Source organism: Alligator mississippiensis, chromosome 4 (genome assembly GCF_030867095.1).
Source record: "Alligator mississippiensis isolate rAllMis1 chromosome 4, rAllMis1, whole genome shotgun sequence".
Taxonomy (NCBI): domain Eukaryota; kingdom Metazoa; phylum Chordata; order Crocodylia; family Alligatoridae; genus Alligator; species Alligator mississippiensis.
Window position 1 is genome coordinate 138,701,803 of NC_081827.1, and position 14,749 is coordinate 138,716,551.

Below are 14,749 nucleotides of genomic sequence, written 5' to 3' on the forward strand. Positions count from 1 at the left end.
TTGACTCAGTTATAATTGAAGTGTAGGAAAAGCCTCAGTTTCTCAACCTTCCCTTAGTTGCCGTATTCCTGGTTGAAACGCTGAGTTCCTGGTTCTTAAATGGTTTTGACAACACATGTAATTCAGTCACTGTGAGGAATTGAAAATTTGCCTTTAGGTTATTCACATCACTTGTTGAAATGTAACATGTTTTATGAATGGTATTACTTAAAAATTTGATTTGCAGAGTGAAATGCAATGTGCTAAGGTTACGGTTGGGTAATAAATAATCACCTGACAACTATTAATGAAACACACTGTTTTTATGATAATTTGATTCATCTGTGATCACTGGCAGAGACCTGAAAACTGCTCCACTTCCCCCTTCATAAGTATGAACTATCAGCCAAGTATCAGTTAAGTATCAGTCAGTGACCAAAATTAAAAACACAAGCTAACAAGTAGGAATTATTCAGCTTAAACCTCCATGGCTTGACCATTTGGATCATGCAGTCAGAATGCCAGAAGCGGTTTAATCTCTTTCTCTACACAAGAAGACACAGATCAGGTATATTACTTAAATGTATGTCACACTAAATGAATAGCACTACCTTATTTACTCAAATCTAAGATGTCCCCCTAATTATATTCCAAATATGGTAAAATGTATACATTTGTCATAATTTTACAGGAGTAGAATCTAAGTATCAAATAGCTGTCTTGAATTCAACCCCTCCTCCCCTGCCATACTGTTTTAGCAGGGAAAGCAGTGGCTTGGGGGTTAGACACCAGCCTTCCCACCCCCCACCCCCGCCACTTTGTATGCAGATCTAAGATGAGAGGCTTTCTGCCTCTGGATACATTTTGATTTTTTTTAAATGCCTGTCCTTTCTTTCAGATAGGAATATGAACATTCTGCAGTACTGTCCCATCTCGGACTCGTGGACCAACTTTGAAGTGTGCGAAGTCCATGTTCGCAAACAACAGATGCTCTCTGTTGAGGAAACCATATACTTGGTAGGAGGTTGTATTCATGACCTGGGACCAAATCAAAAATCCAGCCAAAGTGAAGACATGTTAACGGTGCAGTCTTACAACATTGCCTCCAGAGAATGGCTCTGCCTCAAGGAGAACACATCAAAATCAGGTCTTAACTTGACTTGTACTCTCCATAATGATGGGATCTACATCATGAGCAGAGACATTACTTTCTCCACAAGCTTGGAGCACCGGGTTTTTCTTAAGTATAATATATTTACAGACAGTTGGGAGTCACTTAGACGCTTTCCAGCCTTTGGGCAAAATATGTTGATCTGCTCCATGTATTTGCCCAATGTGATAGAAGTGTAATTACATCAAGATTGTGTCAGTTTTTCAGGGGGAAGAGTTTGATTCCTTACCCATTTGTGGAACAACTATTGCTCTAAATCATTACCATTTACAAATGAAACATGGTTGCATAGCCTGGGCATAAAATACTGGTTGTATTTAGTGCAAAAGCCAGCACTGATGGAAAGGCTTCCAAGGTCTTGCAGGATTTCAGTTTAAAAGAATTTTAAAATGTAAAGAGTTTGACAGTGTTTGGCATCTGAACACATAGATTCATGGTAGATCTTCTAGTCCAACCCCCTGCCATGGGCAGGAGAGAAAACTGGGCTCAAATGACCCCAGCCAGGTAAACGTTGAGCCTCCTCTTGAAGACCCCCAGGGTAGGAGCCATCAACACTTCCCTTGGAAGTTGGTTCCAGATCCTAGCCGCCCTGGCTGTGAAGTAGTGCCTCCTGATGTCTAGTCTAAACCTACTCTCTAGCAACTTATGGCTGTTATTCCTTGTTACTCCACGAGGCGCTCGGGGGAACAAGGTCTCTTCCAAAGCCTGCTGGTCCCCCTTAGTAAATTTATAGACAGCCACCAGGTCCCCCTCAGCCTTCTCTTGTGAAGGCTGAACTGGTTAAGGTCCCGTAGCCTCTCCTCATGGGGTCTGCCCTGCTGTCCCCGGGTCATGCAAGTGGCTCTCCTTTGGACCTTCTCAATACTGTCCACATCCCTCCTGAAGTGCAGGCCCTAGAACTGGATGCAGTACTCCTGCTGCGGCCTGACAAGTGTTGCATAGAGGGGGAAGATCATCTCCTTGGCCCTGCTTGTGATGCATCTGTGGGTGCAGGACAAGGTACGGTTATCCCTACTGACCGTGTTCTCGCATTGTCGGCCTATGTTCATCTTGGAGTCAACAATGACTCCAAGATCTTTCTGCCACTGTGCTTTTGAGAAGGGAGTTCTCCAGCCTTTAGGTATCCTGCTGGTTCCTACTGCCCAGGTGCAGTACCCTGCACTTGTCAGTATTGGATCCCATCCTATTTTCATTTGCCCACCCCTGTAACCTGTCCAGGTCCTGCTGTAATCTGTCCTTCCCTTCTAGCGTGCCCACCTCACCCCAAATCTTGGTGTCATATGTGAATTTAAACAGGCTGCTCTTCAGTCTGTCGTCCAAGTCGCTAATAAAGAAATTGAACAGTGTGGGCCCAAGGACCGAGCCCTGGGGGACCCCACTGCCCACTTCCCTCCAGGTCGAAAATGACCCATCCACCACCACTCTGAGTGCGACCCCTCAGCCAATTTGCAATCCATCTGACTGTAGGCATCAATACTGCAGTCACCTAGCTTTTTAATGAGAATGGGGTGGGAGACGGTGTCAAAGGCCTTCCTGAAGTCCAGAAAGGCTACGTCCACTGCGACACCTGCGTCCAGTGATTTTGTGACCTAATCATAGAAGGCAATCGAGTTCGTCTGACAGGATCTGCCCCTAATGAAACCATGCTGATTGCCCTTGAGCATCATCCCCGCTGCTGGTCCATCATAGATGTGCTCCTTGATAAAGAGCTTCCCAGGATTGAAGTAAGACTAGTGGGCCTATAGTTGTCTGGGTCCTCCCTCTTTCCTTTTTTAAGATGGGGACCACATTGGCCCTCTTCCAGGCATCCGGCACCTGGCCAGATCACCACAAGTGCTCGTAAAGCCATGCCAGGAGTCCGTCTTGAATCTCGGTAGGGGAGTCCCGGTCCCTGCCCAGGAAAATAGACTAGAAAACACAAAGGCATTGCATTGGTATGACAGTATAAGAACCCCAATGTGAAAGTTCATTGGTCTAGTTTTATACCCTCTTTCACTGAAATTCTTAGGGTAAACAAGCTGCACGTGGTCAAAATGAAGTTAGGTTTAAGATTATTTCTTTTAATAATCTGAAAGGCATCAAAGGTAGGGAATTCTTTTTAAATGCAGCTTTTATTCTGCAATGCCCTGTGACATGCACAAATCATTTGTCCTCTAGCATTATTATCTCTTGTATAATTGTGGGAGAGGGGATTTTTGAGGTTCCAAATGACAGCAGGGCACCAAGTGTAAATTTGAAAATCTTGTTCATTGTTTCTAATGAAACACTTTTGCAGGAGCTGGGAGGATTTGTGTGAAGATTTAAGACTGCTGCCTGGATATCGTTAACAGTTTACATTAAAGGAACATACTTTTTCACTTGGCATTTAAAAACAATGTTGCTAGAGGCAACAGTAAATTCCAAACGGGAGGAGCCTGTTAATTGGTTGAAGGGTTTTTAAAAATATATGTTTTATTTTTTTAGTTTTCTTTTCTAATATTCAGATGATTTAAGGTTACATTAGAGATATTGGAGACCGAATCTTGGTGGCAGGCTTCCTGGCAGTGAAGCGCACAGAAATCCTCCTCGGTAAAGCATTCATGTTTTCTGTTAAGCCATCTACTCCTGGGGAGGTCCAGGGCAGTTTGAGTGGAGGAATGTAAATGAACATTCAGAGCAGTTTTGCCTGGATCTTAGTCCTTTTTTCTCCCACCAGTTGGGGTACTATGGGTTACTCCAGCCTGTGGCCTATAATAAGCCATTTACTTACTCAGAGAAAAGGGGCAGGCAGGACTGAGACATTTCATGTCTGTTAGTGAGGACTGGTGCACAGCAAATCTCTTCCTTTCTTCCCAAATCTCCCTAACTGCTGGAGATAATCTTTAGTATGAAGGGCCTCTCATTCCTCTATAGATAATGAATCCATAAGAGTCTGCTTACTGTATCTCTCTGGGAGAGTCTGACATACTTTACTGAAAAAGGGTTGAGTAGTCTTGAATCTGACACCACTGCTTGTAGGGAAGACCCAGCTTACTTCAAGAGCTTTGTAGGCAAGTACAGAACTCAGGCCACAACCTTCTTCCATGCCACAGGTACTGGTTCCATATTCAAGTGTGTAGAAGGGCATTCTACTTACTTGTAGAAGTGTGTAGAGAAGATGGAGTTTAAGATTTTTTCCTTGCAGTGAATCAATATAAGCCTGTTTTTGGTGTGGAGAATATTTGCCTGCAAGTCTTAAGCCCCGCCAAAAATTAAGGGACAAATTTGTAAGTACTCATTCTAGTGCCTGTTGCCTACTTGTGTGTACACACATTGTGAGTACAGTTGTGTCCAGTTGCATCCATTTATGCTGTGGAAAATATGCCCTATTAAGCAGCTGCCTTGAATATGAGCATCAGACTACGTTACATTGACTGCCACATAGAAACCAGTTGATTTTCACATAATTTCTATCATACTTTTAAAATGCCTAGTTTCAGGAGTGTTTTAGGATACATATAAACATTAGGCCATTATCGTATGATAAATTTTTGCCTAGTCATATGGGTATTATTTTGTTACTTGTTTTCTTTCTTTTCAACACTAGATCCACTAGATCCAGCTTCATTTTAATGGCACCCCAGGTCACAAACAGAGCAATATATGTAGACATCTCTTCACAGTTGAGTGATAAATCTACTTGCTGTCACTTGGTGACATATGCACTGAATTAACCGCAAAGATCTACCCATTGCCCAAAGTCATAATTCTGAATGACATTTTCCATATCTGGTGATCCTTAATCATCAGTGACTGCAACCCAAGCTGAGATTTTTAGAGCTATGCTCTGCATGTTTTTGTTTTTTTGGAGTGTGGGTGGGGCAGTACTTTGTTCTTTTCAGTATAGCTTATCTTATATTAAAGACAGTGTTAATGTATGCTGTCTTTATTAAATGAAAAAAACTCTCTCCTTAGGACCTAGTTTCAGCTTTCTATGATCAAATTACTGTGTGTGTAGGTCTAGACCAGTGATGCTCATAATTTTGGCTCCAGAGGTCTTGCACCACCCTGGCTTGGCCACCAGGGGCCAGGATCAGGCCCCGCTTCACTTTGCATACTAGGGCTGTGTGAAACAGAAGTGTTCCATTTTGACCAGTGTTTCATCAGAACAGTGTTTCGTTTCGGCTTTTGTTTTGAGTTGAAACAGCTGTTTTGTTTCATTCCGTTGAAATGTTTTGCTGTTTCGGCCCTGTTTCGCCCATAGAATATAATGGGGGAGGTTGAAACAGGCTACAACTTTGTCATTTCTAGCCAAATCTGGATGAAACCTGCAGGAATGGTAGCCCCTTCTTGAAACTTGGCACACTTCACGCCCTCAGAAGATAGGTGCAGGGGAGTTCAGAGAAACTGCACCCCAAAGTCTGAGAAAAAACTCATGTCACCTGTATGTGTTAAGCCACAGCGGGGTCAAAACTGCAGGGTTGGTTTCTGAGGTGCAGTTTCTCCGAACCCCATGCACCTATCTCCTTGAAACTTGGCATGCTTTATGCCCTCAGAAAGGACTACCATTCCTACAAGTTCCATCCAAATCTGGCCAGAAAATGACAAAGTTATAGGGTGTTTCAACCTTCCCCATTATAGCCTATGGGCGAAACGTCAAAACAGTGTTGAACCAGCAAAAGGTTTTGACTTGCCTTGTTTTGTTTCAAGGCTGTGTCAGTCATATCTGTTTCATTTTGATTTTGCTGTTTCGACCTTGAAACAGGTCAAAACAGCGTCAAAACAAAACTGGTGGCAAAATTTCGCACAGCCCTATTGCATACCCAATCTAATGTGCAGGGCCACAGCCTGTAGAGCTCCACACACATCTGTGCGGAGCCCCAGGGGCCAGATCTGTCCCATGGACCAGTTGAGCACCCTGGTCTAGAACAGTGGTTCTTAACTTTTTTTAAAATCAAGGCCCATCTCCATAACTTCTATGCATAACACTCTGCAGATGTGGGCAGAGCGAGCCACTTCTTTTTTTTTTTTTATCTGCAGTAGTGGTGTTGCTGGACTGGGCTTTCAGGCCCCTTCCATCAGACTGAGCTGCAATGGAGTACCCGCACCTGTTGCAGCTTCTTCCTAGTACAACCCTGCATAGCATCTCCCAGAAACAGGCACAGCAAGGCAGTTTCAGGCAGCAGGAGGACCTGTGCTTAAAAGGATCTCGCGACACCCTGGTTGAGAAACAGTGGCCTTGAAGGCCAGCTGTACTGGTTTAGAAGGTAATACTAGTTTGGACAATGGACACAAAATTGGGGGACGGTGGCAATGTTGTCATCTAGATCTGGGACAGAAGTGCAATAAACCAATTTAGCCTAAATCAGTTAAGTCTGATACTACATCCATCCCGGTTTATCTTACTGGTTTTGGCCATTTTTAAAGCAATTTATGTGCACTGAACTTTTGTTGTGTTACAGATTTGAACCAGTTTCTGATCACTTACACCAGTTTAAGTGTAATTTCTGTCATAGTTTCATAGTTGGTAGGGTCAGAAGGGACCTGAGTAGATCTTGAAGTCCGACCCCCTGCCATGGGCAGGAAAGAATGCTGGGGTCAAACGACCCTGGCAAGGTGTCTGTCTAGCCTCCTTTTGAAGACCCCCCAGGGTAGGAGCGAGCACCACTTCCCTTGCAAGTTGGTTCCAGCTCCTAGCTGCCTTGACTGTGAAGTAGTGCCTCCAGATATCTAGCCTGAATCTACTCTCAGTCACTTATGCCATTATTCCTAGTTACTCCAGGTAGTGCTCGGGGGAACAGGGACTCTCCCGTTCCCCATTGGTCCCCCCTGGTAAGTTTATAGATGGCCACCGGATCCCCTCTCAGCCCTCTCTTGTGGAGGCTGAACAGGTTCAAGTCCCATAGCCTCTCTTCGTAGGGCCTGCCCTGCTTCTCCTGATCATGCAAGTGGCCCTCCTTTGGACCCTCTCAATGCTGTCCACATCCCTCCTGAAGTGCAGCGCCTAGAACTGGACGCAGTACTCCAGCTGTGGCCTGACGAGTGTCGCATAGAGGGGGAGGATCACCCCCTTGGACCTGCTCGTGATGCATCTGTGGATACATGACAAGGTGCGGTTGGACTTCCTGACCGCGACCCCACATTGTCGGCCCATGTTCATCTTGGAATCAATAGTGACTCCAAGATCCTTTTCTACCTCTGTGCTGATGAGAAGAGAGTTCCCCAGCCTGTAGGTATGCTGCTGGTTCTTTCTCCCTAGGTGCAGTACCTTGCACTTGTCAGTATTGAATCCCATCTTATTCTCATCTGCCCACCCCTGTAACCTGTCCAGATCTAGTTGTAGCCTGTCTCTCCCGTCTAGCGTGCCCACCTCTCCCCACATCTTAGTGTCATGTGCGAACTTGAACAAGGTGCTTTTCACCCCCTTGTCCAAGTTGCTGATGAAGATGTTAAACAGTGTGGGCCCGAGGACCGATCCCTGGGGGACCCCACTGCCCATGTCCCTCCAGGTCGAAAATGACCAGTCCACCACCACTCTCTGGGTGCAGCCCTCTAGCCAATTTGTGACCCATCTGACTGTCTAGGCATCAATGCTACAGTCACCTAATTTTTTATTGAGAATAGGGTGAGAGACGGTGTTGAAGGCCTTCCTAAAGTCCAGAAAGACTATGTCCACCATGACACCTGCATCCAAGGATTTTGTGACCTGGTTGTAGAAGGCAACCCTAGCCCTATAGTTGAAATCCTGCTACAGGCTATTGTTAAATTAAGGGCAATGCTGTTATGTAATAATGCTATGTAGGATGGTATTGAAAAAGGATGAAATAACCATAGCCCAAGCCATTTTTTTCAGTAAGACACTCATAGTGGGTGACCCTCCATACCTTGGAGGAAAAACATCTTAATGATTGCCTTATTTCCATCTTATTTTCTTAACACAGCTTTAATATTGCACCTAAGGCACCATTTTGCAGATACTGCCCATTTAGGTAAAGCAGACTGGCAAAAGGTCTCTTTTAAAACTAAGTAACAAACATGCTTCTAAATAAGCCCATGGAAATGTTGAATGATACAAAACACACAGTTACCTCTCTTGGAGGGTGAACCAGATTTAATTAAAGGGACAATTGAACTTTCACCAAGTGACAGCAATATATACCTATTAAAATGAGAGGCCTTGTGGTCCAACTGATTGAGCACCAGACTGGGAATTCCTGAATCTTTAACCTGGTTCTGCTCTTGACTTACCGTGTGGGCTTGGAGAGGCTATGTGGCCTCTCTGTCTGCTTTCTGAAATGCAAAATATGGATAGTAATAGCAGGAGATTGTGGTGAGAGGGCCTAATTAATTTATTAATGTTTCTGAAGCACTTTGTAAATATAAAAAAATTTGATTAGTTATCAATGATACAATTATTTAATTGATTATTAAAACTGTCTCAGGAGCTATTGGAACAGCTATCTTGGCCAACATTTATTGTCTTTAACAGGTTTCCCAGGCTCCTTCGTGTCTCTTAAGTGATTTATCCTTTCCTTTGTCCATTTTTCCTCTGTTTACGGACTAGTTCGTTTCTTCACATAATCATCTTGGCAGCTTGACCCATTGTTTTTTACCTCTTTGTGCTCCCTGGTCACCATTCGTGTTCAGGATTGCTTCTTTCCCCTTGAATCTGAGTTGTGTAGATGGTAGCCATCTGTATTACATACCTAGATACAAATCTTTCATGTTCCTTTGTGAGCACTGTCATTGCCTCATGGACTAGTTCGGTAATAGACTATAATGACTGAATGAGTAAAAACTGACAGCTCAACAGAGGATAATTCTAAGTAGCTGAAATTGATGGAGCAATGGTGGACAAGTCCTGAAGGAGGGGTAAATGGAAAACTCTGGGAACTTTTAGCCCCTTTCCATATCATGGAAATGTTTTTTAAAAGTTCACTGAGGCATGGCAAAAGGTAAAGAGAGAGCAGATTGTTTATCTTTTTCTGGGCACAGGCTATGGTAAAATAGAAGATGGGTCATAGTAAATCTTGTGATTCTCCCTGGTCAGTTTCCATGGGTATCCATTTCTGTCTTACCACTTTATGTTCTTTGGGCTGAATGTCTCTTTTCCCATTTTTGAGTGCTTAATTGCCTTGTTAGATCATTGTCTAGCCTGCTTTGCTTTTTCTCATTTCCTTACCATCCCCTTTTTATCCTGTCTCATGTTTAGCAATAGCCAAGATGAAACAAGGAACAATTGGGAGAAGGTTGTTATTTCTGTTACTCTACTTCCAAGGAAAAAAATGGGTCGTATAAGAGTGAATGTTAATTTTCTTTAAACCTCAATCTAGTAAGAAATGGTATTGGTGGTATTCAGGTATTATGAGGAAACTGGTCTGTGTTGGTGTTGCGAGAAAGAAAGAAAGGCAGAGATAACAGAACTTGGAACACTGTAAAAAGGAAGATTAATCATCCCTGTCTCCTGAGGGAGGTAGTTTTACCTAATAAATGGTGTTAGTCCCAGGGCAGAACTTGAAGAGTTTTTATTGACATTAGCAAAGTTCATGAATTGCTCTCAAGAATCCCTTTCTAAAGGTAACAACCTAGTAGATTTTATTGATTTTGCACTTACAGAGATGACCAAAGGGTGGCTCCCAACACCCACTGTAAATTTTAACAGCAAGAACAAAAGCCCTAAGGCGGCAAGAGATATTAACATTCTCTACAGACTGAATGTTTTTTGTCTATTACATAGGTACCTGTGCAATTTTTGCTACCTTTCCAAAAAAGGAGAGAGAAGATTGAAAAAGAACCTTGGCCTTTGTGAGCCGAGGTGGATTGTTCTTTTGTGTCTTTAAAATTTGTATCCTAACTGCATATGATATGTGTGTTTTGCTTTTTCTAGTAGACTTAGCACTACCAATAAGACAGTGTTAAATATGCTATCAGAATTACAAACTTTTCTTTGTACACTTTAATTTGCTTATAGCAGTCAGGAGTACAGACACACTTTCTTGCATGTGAACTCTGCCTGTGAGAAAAATTGAAGTCACTGCAACTCCTGCATTCCTTTCTCTTGTTGCAGACAGACCAGGCACTATGTTGTTCTGAAAGGGCTAATTCTGCAAGGTGGTGAGCACCTATAACTTCCATATGCTTCACTGGGAGAAATGATGCTTTGTTTTTTATACAGCATTGAAGCCCTAAATACTTCCCATTTGCCAATGCTCTTAAACTTCTCCAAGGTGCAGTAGTGTACGGACACGTAATCTTTCCTATATTTTCTATTTCAGTCCTGTTCTATGACTTTTTGTTTTAATCTCTTGTTGACTTCCTGCTGACTGACATTTTATGATATTTTTTTTAAATGCTTGTGCCCAGTGATGATAGGCATGTTCTAGAAAGCAGTATTTTTTTTCAATAAATAAAGTGGACTATTCTCCACCAGTATTAGAACTTGAAGGGAGCTTGTACACTGATCATAGATCCTTTCTACCCACCTGTGATTCTGACTGATCACAGTTAACCACCGACCATGTAACAACTTTTGATCACACTGAACAGGTTGGTGAGATCCTGCTGTGGCACTTCAGCTCCCATCATCATAATGCTCAAGGGTTGGGCACTTTTCTCCCTTCACTTCCCAAATCCCTGCTAATGTCAGGTTTTCAATGCAGGGTTTATCCTCCTGGCACCTGCCTGCTTCCTTTCACACAGTATTTATTTCAGTTGTCAGCTCTTCCTGCTGAAACAGATCTGTGTATGTTGTTCCCCTTGTTCCAGCCCTTTTACCTAAGTGCTAGTCATATGAAAAAACATTATTGCAGAGATCTGATAGGGTCTCAGTGGCTTAAGTTGAAATGAGCTTACCATTATAGTGTGGATCTTTCCCTTTCCTTTTCATTCTCTATCAGCTATCTCTCCCAGCTTCTACAAAGTTATAATTTGCATGTCATGTCTTAGCCCCAAATCACAATTTATCTGGGGGCTTCAGTAGAATTTAGAGAAATTGAGTTTTAAAATGTTCTTATTAAAAATGACCAACAATTTTTCTACCTTTTAAATCTTCACATTTTTAAAATGATGAGGATGTTGAATTGCACGTTGGCTTTATTTGCTTGGTCACAAAGTGTCATTGAGAGCTGAGTCCTGCCACCTTTACTGAGGTTGAGGTAATCCTTACTCCAGGTGTAGCTATACTGAAGTCCATACATGTGATACTACTCTGTGTCAAGGTAACTGTATCAGTTCCGTAGCATTTGGATGGGTGAGGAGCTGTGTGGGGAAGATGAAGTGTAAAGAGTCACATTACTTAATGTGCTTTGGCACTGCAATCATTTCAGAATCTGTGCTGCACATTTCAACGGCAGAAAGGTAACAGCTGAAATGTAAATTAGGGGGAGGAGTTGAAGGGATCTCACTTTCCAGGCAGCTGTTCCTTTTTAATAATGTCTTTTGCTTAAGAATATTAAGTTCATGTTTCATGATGTGTGATACTGTGTTGCAGTTCCAGTAGGCATGGAGGGAAATTCTGTCCTGCACAGGTAGGGCTTTGACTGACTGCATTTACTCTACAGGCCAGAGCTGCGTCACAGATGAGAGTGTGTATTTTGTGGTTGTAAATTCAGTCTATGATAACCACTGTGAAGCCCACAGAACCTAGGTTTTGGGAGGTAAGGGGTCAGAAGGGAGTCAGAAAACAGATGCTAAACCACAGCAATTCTCCACCCTGTAGGCATAAACTGCATTCAAATGCAGCCACAGAATCTGGTATACAAATCCCTGCAATTCATGGATTGACATTAGTTTCTTTAATGTTATATGTATAAGTATTGCCTTCCAATGGCATGTGCATCTATGATGAATGAGATAGGAGGAAGAGCTGCAAAAACCCTGTTGTATCCATGATGACAAAAACGCTAAGGTATGTCGGGAGATTTTTTGGATTGGATTCATACTTTACAAGTTCTGATATTCATAGGACCTGACCCAGAGCTCTTTGATATCAATGAAAAGGCTACCACTGTCTTCCATCAGCTATGAATATTGCCCATACTACAGTAAATTTAGAATCTAAAGCAATGCCTTCAGGGGAGGCACAGACTCTAAAGTCTTTTGTTGCCATGTTGTTTTTGTAGTTTCTCTGTGTTAATTTCAAGCAAAAATGTCCCAGTCTGGCCCACTGCCACAACCATGGCTTCTCCCCACTGCCTAGCCGCAGTTCAGGATAACCTCACCACTGCCCAGCTGCTCTGAAGTGTTCACAAAGCCTCCTCACCACCCAGCCATGCCCTGTGCAAAAGCCCCCAGCTCCATGGACCAGATTCAGTGGCTCTGTGAGCTACACTTTGCTGACCGCTGACATAAAAAATACTTAACCTTGTTTATACCATAACTAGGCAAATAGGTGGCGGGGAGAGGTTTCAGTTTTGCTCTTGAATTAAAACATTGAAAAAGTTTCTGTTCTGCCTGAATGAATAGCTATAAAATAGCTATTCATTAGTTATTAGCTATTCAATAGCTATTACATGAAAAGTGGAACAGCTTTAACTCACTGAGAGCTCCCCACTCCAGAATACTTGTAGCTGGATGGCCAGGGCAAATTCCAACTTGTGGGTTCAGATCTTCTTAGGCAGAGGAGGGAACTAATTATGGGTCTCCCAGGCCTTGGAGGGGAATGGAGGGGGGTAGCATGGCCACCAATACCACCTCTAGGTCATCCTCAGTTTTGTGCACCTATCCGTGACTTTTTTTTTTTCAAGCCAAAGATGTTTGGACAAACAAAACAGCAGCCTTGAGCAAGCAAACTATTTTTGTGTTTTGAGAAATAAAGTAAAAACCTAGGCAGAAGGGTAGCAAATTAGCATTTTATAGCTTAAGTTTCTTACATTGTAGTTTTTTAATATTTTTTCTGAATCTCTCCCCTGTCTGAATCTAAACCATTCAAATTAATAAATTCTTGATAATGCATCGTTCTCTCTGCTATTTTTAATGAAGTCCATGAAATAAAAGTCTCTCTCTGTCTCAGCCCAGTATATTCCCATGTGCCCGTGAGAATTGGGATATCAGCTTTATTGGCCTCTTGATTTCAAGACTACTTGTAAAATATGATTAGGAGTTTGAAAAGTATGTAGTTTGACCAGCTTAGCTGCACGCTATGGGGAGCCCTCCTTCTTCCCCATTTCACCCTCCACGCACAGGGTACAGTGTGGTCATGCCTCTTTTCCCTCATAATCTTTTAACTCATCTGTCCACTCTCCAGCACCTTCCAGTTGAAGTGATCTACAGCACCAGTTAGGTGACATAAAAGATTCAAAAACTTGGCAGGCTTCTCGTTGCTCTTGAGAAGAGTTCTGAAAAAGCTAACTCCTCTATCTCAAGCCTAAGTTACGTTGGCAGTCAGACAAGATATATATCTTTTCTCTGGCCCATCTCTCCGTGGGATGGCTTTGATAGGGAACTGTCCCTAGCCAGCCACCAGCTGAGCAAAGCTCCTCCCTTCAAGCACTTCCCTTAAGCTTGACACTTGTGTTGGGTATCATGGAATAGGGTGGCTTAGCAGCCCATTATCTCTGCCCTAAATTGTATGTATTTTATAATAGGGGATTTCACTTTAGCTTCAGTAGAAGCAGAGGTAAGAACTGAGTGCTTCAAAAATTCACCCCGTACATAAGCCATTAGCACAATGGTAGTAGCATTTGCAATTTACAGTTATACCCAGGATCAAAGGTAGGTCATAATTATGACTCATAACTATGAGTTACCGTTGATCATAGGTATAACTGTAAATTGTATCCGACTGGTAGGTTTCGTGGCAATGTAGTATGGCTACTCATGGCATGTTAGCTCCAATAAAATACCACTATGTTGCAAACTCCACAGTTAGGAGACTCTAAGGCTCCTCAAAACCCTACCGTCCACTGCCTTGTGAGTACTCCTTAGTTGGAGAGAGGCTAAGGGACATCACCCTGACAGAAACATGCTGCCACTGAGCCATTAGGCAGGCAGCAGCAGTTTTAATCTGTTCCTCTCTGGCAAAAGCTACAACCACCAAGGTACTGAACATTTGGACTTGGTCTGGCCTTTGGACTCTGTCTTGATTGTCTAAAGCGGGGGATGGTAGGTCTAGGGCAGCCTCCACTCCTTCATACTCTTGCCTAAGTGTACGTGCTGAAGGTCTTGGTGTGATGGTCACACAAACTTAGCGCATACACCATGATCCAGAGGACCGATGGTTGCCAAGAAGTAGCATTTGGGCTTGGGGAAAGGAGTAGCTTTATTTCTAGGAGAAAGTACTACACACTTTCTGTCTCAAAAAAATAATCTGGGAGCAATATAAGAAGCTATATTTAGGTCGATAAGCAATTGTACAAGGCATTGCGTCAGTCACAAAATGTATAGATTCTTGCGTGGTATAATGTGGGGTAAAATATGCATATGTAGCATTAAAAATGAGGGCCACAGTTCTCCAATTGGATTTGGAGTGCCTTAGTTTTGGGGTACCCAATTGTGCAAAGGCTATGTGCTCAGTACTTCTGAAAGTTACAGCCTTTGAAGGTCTCACTCACTAAGTGAGCACATAAAAACAGGCTCCAAAATGTGTTGTTTTCGGTAGGTAGGCTTCTCCCAAAAACATTACCTCATGGGAAGTACTGAGGC

At 42.9% G+C, this 14,749-nt stretch overlaps 1 protein-coding gene across 1 annotated transcript in view; it reads left to right on the forward strand.

Moving 5' to 3' along the window:
* Window positions 1–13,058, forward strand: part of KLHL42 (kelch like family member 42) — a 36,026-nt gene extending 22,968 nt beyond the window's left edge. Inside the window, exon 3 of the mRNA XM_006278077.3 lies at window positions 878–13,058. Within this exon, the coding sequence (XP_006278139.1) occupies window positions 878–1,329 (452 nt within the window). The 3' untranslated portion in view covers window positions 1,330–13,058. The remainder of the gene's footprint in view (window positions 1–877) is intronic.
* Window positions 13,059–14,749: the final 1,691 nt, after the last annotated feature.